The sequence below is a fragment of the Balaenoptera physalus genome (genome assembly GCF_965194825.1).
Source record: "Balaenoptera physalus genome assembly, chromosome: 13".
Lineage (NCBI taxonomy): Eukaryota > Metazoa > Chordata > Mammalia > Artiodactyla > Balaenopteridae > Balaenoptera > Balaenoptera physalus.
In genome coordinates, this window is record NC_138892.1 from 16,254,125 (window position 1) to 16,260,124 (window position 6,000).

General features: G+C 61.6%; 1 protein-coding gene across 3 annotated transcripts in view; it reads right to left on the minus strand.

Annotated features, from left to right (window-relative positions):
• Nucleotides 1-5,052, minus strand: part of RFX4 (regulatory factor X4) — a 166,001-nt gene extending 160,949 nt beyond the window's left edge. For 2 of the 3 annotated variants that reach the window (XM_082419390.1, XM_082419389.1), the window contains exon 1: nucleotides 1,352-1,717. In XM_082419390.1, coding sequence (XP_082275516.1) covers nucleotides 1,352-1,709 — 358 coding nt within the window. In that variant the 5' untranslated portion in view covers nucleotides 1,710-1,717. Of the gene's footprint in view, nucleotides 1-1,351; nucleotides 1,718-4,395 lie in introns of those variants that run through there. The other variant, XM_082419391.1, reaches the window with a different exon arrangement.
• Between the last annotated feature and the right edge of the window lie 948 nt (nucleotides 5,053-6,000).

Here is a 6,000-nt window from a genome sequence, read left to right on the forward strand (position 1 = left end):
GGTGGGGGGGGGGCGATGAGAAATTCATCTGGGGCGACCCACGGGTCGTGGGGAAGAAAAGCCAGAACCTTTCACGTTGGTGAGCCTGGGGCTCCTGGGGGGGGCGGGCGCACTGCCCAGCTGGCGCCTAACTTCGGGATGGGGAGGGAGGCTGGACGAGAACCCGGAGGAGGAGGGGTGGGAGAGAGGGCGCGCAGGAGGGCTGAGAAAAGGTGTAGCTGCTGGAGAGAAATTAGAGACCTCGGCGCCTCTGGGAAGCAGGATGGTCCAGCTCTCACACAGCGGCGGGGAGGCCCCGTGCAAACTCCTCTCTCCTCCTCGTACTCGGCCTTTTGTTGTCGGCCTCTGCCTCTGGCTCCTGCTCATGCCCTCCGGTCCCCTGCCCCCCCCGAAGTCACCCCGACTGCACTCATAATATTTTGCTTTGCGCTGGGTCTGTTTTCCACCACCAACTTCCAGCAGTCTCCATGGCGACGCGCTGGGGAGGGGGGCGGGCGCAGCTATGGAAATCTCAGGGCCTAGCCGCCGGGCGGCCCCTGCAAACTTTTCCGGGTCTCCAGGACCTACAGGCCGGGTGGGAAAGAGCGTTGTCCCGGGCCGCCGCACCAAGTCGCGTGCGGGGCTCCCCGAGCCCGGCCTGCACCCGCGTCCGCGCTGGCTAGTGCTGCAGCCACCCGGACAGGGGACCTGGGGACCACGCGGCTCTTACTTGACCCTGATGCCAAACCCAGACGTCGGCACTTGGCAGGTGGCGAGGGTGGGGCGAGCATGTCCCCTTTACCGGCCACACACACACACACACACACACACACACACACGCCGGGAAGGGCGAGACAGTCTGATTTGGGCGCGGGGGCAAAGTTCAGAGCCCCGACCCCTTGTTCCCCGAGCTCGCAGTCCGGGTCCCGGGGCTGGAGAAGAAGATTGCTTTCCTAGGCCCGGGGCCTCTTCCCACCCGGGCGCTCTCTGCCCCACCGGCCCCACGCCAAAGCCACTGAAATGTCCCCACCTGCGGGCCCTCGGAGCCAGGTCGGGCCTTGTGCTGAGCCGGGGGCCTGTACACCAGAGTGCCTTCCCGCCGTTGTGGCCCAGGGAGCTCAAATACGGCTGTAGGGGTGCTTTGGCCGCTCTGGGTTTTGGAGGTCGCGGCGGAAAGCGGGTAGAGGCAGAAGTTTCCAGGTCGGGTTCGTCAGTGCCCCTCTGTAAGGCGCCATCCCGTTTAACAAGAAACAACCCTTCTGTTGCGTAGGCGACCAACCTGGCCCCGGCCCACTTTGCACAAGTTCTCCGTGGCCTAAAACTCTACCTACTTTCCCCCCACCCCGCCCCTCGTTCTCGAATTTCCAGGTACCTTGAGTAACTGAGCAACGCTCGTCTGGGAAGGGCAGCCGGGATTGGAGCCACAGGCCACGAACACGTAGGCGCCGGCGGCGGCCCTCGTGGGGAGGGCGGGCCACACGGGGCTCGGCGCAGAGTTTGCGCGGCGCGGGGCTGAGGCGCGAGCCGGGAGCGACGCAGCTGCAAACCGCGCACCGGGCGGAGGGCGCGTCGACCGCCCCACGCGTGCGCCTGCGGCCTCCGCCGCCTCCCCGAGCCCGGCCGCGCTGCGGGCCTCCTGGGAGAGGAGCTGTGCTTTGTGGCACTCGGCGGCGGGCTAGCCCAGGGCCCAGAGGCGCGCGCCGGCTCCCCGGCTTCCTCCGACGGGGCATTGTCTCAGCCCTCACACTTGTTGAGTATTTTGGGAAAACTCGAGGAATATATTACCGCCTCGGTGCGCGGAACAAAAGGGCGCGTTTCCGCAGGTCACGCTGAAGGGGCCCCCAGGCGGACCACTAGAGCCCCGGCCCCTGCAAAACTGTCCTCCCGGGCCTGAGGCACGTTGCGGGAATTTTCCTTTTAAGAGGAGGGGACGGAGGCCTGGCCCGCCGGCCTCTCCGACCCCGGACGCTCCGGACATCGCCCCAGCACTTGCTGCGAATCGACTGTTCCAGCCCTTTCGGAATGAAATAATAATAACGATAATATTCGTGGTTCTGCCGTAAGATGTGCGCGCAATCTGCCGTAAAAGGAGCAGAATCGAACTGCTCCAAGGAGCGCAGGTCTCAGCAAGCCGGGGAGAAAGGACCTTTACATAACAAGGGAAACTCCAAAGAAAAGCTAATTGGATTAAGTTCTCTGGAAGCGAGGTGAGGGAAGGTCCTGGATCGGACCGCGCCGAGCCGCACTTCCCTTCTCGTCGGTTTTGCAAGCCCGAGTGAAAATGTCACCTGGTGCGCCTCGTGTCATTTCTTCACGCTGCCGTTTCCCAGAACTTTTTGAGTTCAGGATGGTGATCTAGGGATGTCTCAGATTTTCGAAAAGGGGAGGGGAGTGGATGGGAGAAAAGATTTCAGAACCCGTTGGGGGTGTCTGCTGTAAGTAATGACCAGGTGTCTCCACGACCACTAGCTAGAGGACAGAAAACAGAACGTTTCCACAACCCCGCAGCTCTCCCCAGAACGCACCGAGAAGCTCCAGTCGTGTGGAAGGGGTGGCTAAAACCCCCAGCTGGGCCATGGCTGGTGTGGGGCGTGGAGACCCCAAGTCCCTACGTGGACCCCTTGCAAATACTTGGTCGCAAACCATGCAGACGTGGGTTTAATTTTGCTCAAGGATATTAACCTCTAAAGTTGGGGTGCTCAGGAGTTGCGTAGTGACACTAACACTTGGCATAGCAGTATGCAGGGAGGGTCTCTTTTCCCTCTCTGGGCGCCCTCTTCACCGCTAGTGGAGAGGATCCAGCAGGGCTGGCCGCGCGCTCGCAGCCGGCCGGGCGGCAGGCGATGCCTCTCCTTACCTTCGTTTGTCATTGCACATAGTAAGGAGTTCCGCGGGGCTCAGCCTTTCCCCACTCCCAGGGGACCCACACCCACTCGGGAGAGCGCAATGGAGAGGGACTTAGCTCTTGAGATCAGAGACAGACAATTACCCTGGAAAATCAAAGATACCCCTGGTCAGAGGGGGTGGGCGTCTTGTCCACCAGGGCCCCAGCAGAAGCCATGAGAGGCTGGAAATCTTTCTGCAAGGACGGAAGAAAGACCATCTGGGGCAATGCCCGGATGACCCCTACTCCCACCCCACATCCATTTCCAGCCTGCTTCGGAGTGGAGATGGGGAAACAATCGTGTGGTGTTTATTTGCTCAGGGAGGAGTCGCGCGTGTGTTAGGGGATGGCAGAGGCTGGAAGGCACTTGTTGCTCCGCGCTGCAAAGTCCAGCAGCGGATGCTCCTAGGTAGCCCCTCCAGCATCGCGTCAAGCTGCTGCCTCGGCCCAGGCTGCTCTCACTGCCCTGTTTCTGCCTCTCCCCAAGAAACGCCAAGGCTGCAACCAAGCCGGGATAGGACTGCACTGGTTGGAAGACTGCGGCTGGGGGAGGAGGTGAACTTCCAGAGAATTTCTTTCACCTGGAAGGGGCATAGGGAGCATAACTCTGATCTAGAAGTTTGGCGGCTCTTCAAAGGCGCTAGAACTGGGAGGTGGCGAAGACTCTACTGGAGAAAGAACCGAGACGCTGGGCTTTTTCGTTGTAAGAGATTCCTTGGCTTGCTTTCTCTGTTGTTACGGACGGCCGCAACCCCAAAACCTGATGCCCACAGCCAACAGACCCCAAAGTGCCGAGCAGTTTGCAGACCCAGACGCCAGGCCTCTCGCCAGCCGCTCGGCGTCTTGTCCTCCCTTCAGCAGAATTACGATCCCCAAGCAGAGCGCATCGTCGGGTGCCCCTTCCGGGCAAGGAGGCTACACCCCGCCTCGGGCGGCCCGGGGCTCCCTCCTCCAGACCAGGCGCCGATTCCCCAGGACCACCGGGTTCGCCGCCGCCACTCTCTCCAGCTGCGCATCTCCACCAGTCGGAGCCTCTGTCCCCACCTCCCAGGCGCTGTGCGGAGCCGTCGCCCTCCCCCGCCTCTGGGGCGTTCCGCTCGGCTTCCTGGCCCTAGCCACCAGCTCCAGAGCGCACCGCTATTCCGGGGCCCCCAAACCGGGGGAGGAGCCGGGCCCGGGAGGGGGCGGTCGGCTCGCAAAGTTTCTGCAAGTGGCACCTCGAGCTCGCCGCGAGCCAGCGAATCTTTACATAACTTTGTGTCCGGGGCTAGCAAAAGCGCGCTCCTCAGCGCGCGCGCGCGCACACACACATTTACACACACAGTCACACGCTTACACACGCGCACACTTCCACGCATCCGCTTACAGACATCGCACATCGCATGGGATTGAAAACTTCTGCAGGCTCCGTTATTTCCTGGGGTTCCGCTGTCAAGTTGACCCTTCTGAACTTTTTGCGACTCTTGCTGAAGTTCCCCTTCTACCTCTTCTTTCCCTCCCAATGTCTCCCCCCAACCCCCACCAGGACTAACCTGTGGAATCCATGTCGGGTTCCTCCAGTAACCCACAATGCATGCTCTTCCCATGGACAGCACAGGCGCCCCCCAAAAGTCCTGATGTTTGGGGGTCCCCTGTGCTAGAGCTGCCCAGGGAGGAAGGGAGGAAGGAGGGGAGAAGGAGAAAGAGACGCAGAGTGCAAGGACGGAAGGATAAAGAAGAAAAGGAAAAGGCAGAAAGAGAAAGGAGAACAGAGAAAGAAGAAAAGAGGAGAGAGAGAGAGAAGGGAGAGAGCTCGGAGAAGGGGGAGAGAGAAAGAGCGAGCGAGCAAGGGGACACTCAGTAATCCAGCCGGGCAAAGCCAAACCCGTCAAAATGTTTGCGGATGTTTCATGGGAAAAAGCATCATTTTATAGGAGCCCCGATGGGAGCAATGTCATTGATAGGCCAGCCGGCCTGATGAATGGCCGCTCGTCAGATGGGGCCGTGGCGAGGCGCACTGTGAAGCCCATTGTGGGCCTGTTTTGAATAAGAAAAGCCTCCTCCGAAAAGGGGGGCTCAGAGCGACGCAATCCCAGCCCTCCGACTTCCCCCTTCTATTATAGCATTAGCAACGTTTTTCTTATTTAAAGTTCCAGAGGCCTTCTCCAGCCTTCGCCCGGCACTCATTATAGGCGAAATCAAAATTGGCTTAGATGTGGCCCCCTCCCCCCTGCCCCCCTCCCCCGATCCGGCCAGGCGCGGCGCAGGCTTGGGGGGTGGGCAGGGGACTCCGAGGAGCCTGGGGAGTCGCCTACGCGGCCACGAGTGGGCCCCACTCCTTTCCCTCTTCTCTTGGGCCCCCCAAGTTTGGTCCCGGGTTAGATTTTGAGTGGGAGCCCTGGGGATGAGGTAAGCCTTGACTCCCTTCCACGCGGATCCGCGGACACGCGTGGGGGAGTGGAGAGCGCTGAAAGGGGGAGGGGAAGGGGAACTGCAGCCCTAAGACCCCACCCCCACCCCGGGCGGCGAGAAGGCCGCTTGGCAGGGAGGGTGTGAGGCGCTGACTCATCTCCAGAACTTTCTCTATCTTCTGGGTGTATCTGCCTCTCTCTCTCCGCCTGCCTCCCTGTCTCTGTCTCCCTCTGTCCTTCCCTCGTCCTCTGTGTCCCTCTATGTCTCCGGTTTGGGCTGCGTGCGTTTCGGTCCAGCCCCTGCCCCCTCACCTCTTTGTCTCTCCCTAGGACTCTGCCCCTCTCTGTCTCTATCCCCCTTGGCCTCTCTGACACTCCCCGCAGCCCCCGCCTCTTCCCGTAACTCTGTCTGTCAGTCTGTCTGTGTCTCGGTCCCTTCCTCCCTCCTCCCGCGCCCGCCCCCAGCCAGACACGAAGTTTGCGAGAAGCCCGGGCCTGCGAGTGGGGACGCGGTTTTCCCAGGGACCCCCTCCTCGGCTGAGTGTAGAGTGCAGAAAGAGGGGGGCGAGGAGCTGGGGGGCTGGAAGTGGAAGTGGGGGGGCCGGCTGCGTCTCCGCGGGCCCCGATAAAGTGGCTGTTCGCGGGCCGGCCGCGCTGTGATTAGAATATGAATGGGGCTCGGCGGGCGGAAGAGAAAGGCGGATTACCCGGGTGCTTTGACCATGGACAGAGGCAGCGCCGGCCCGG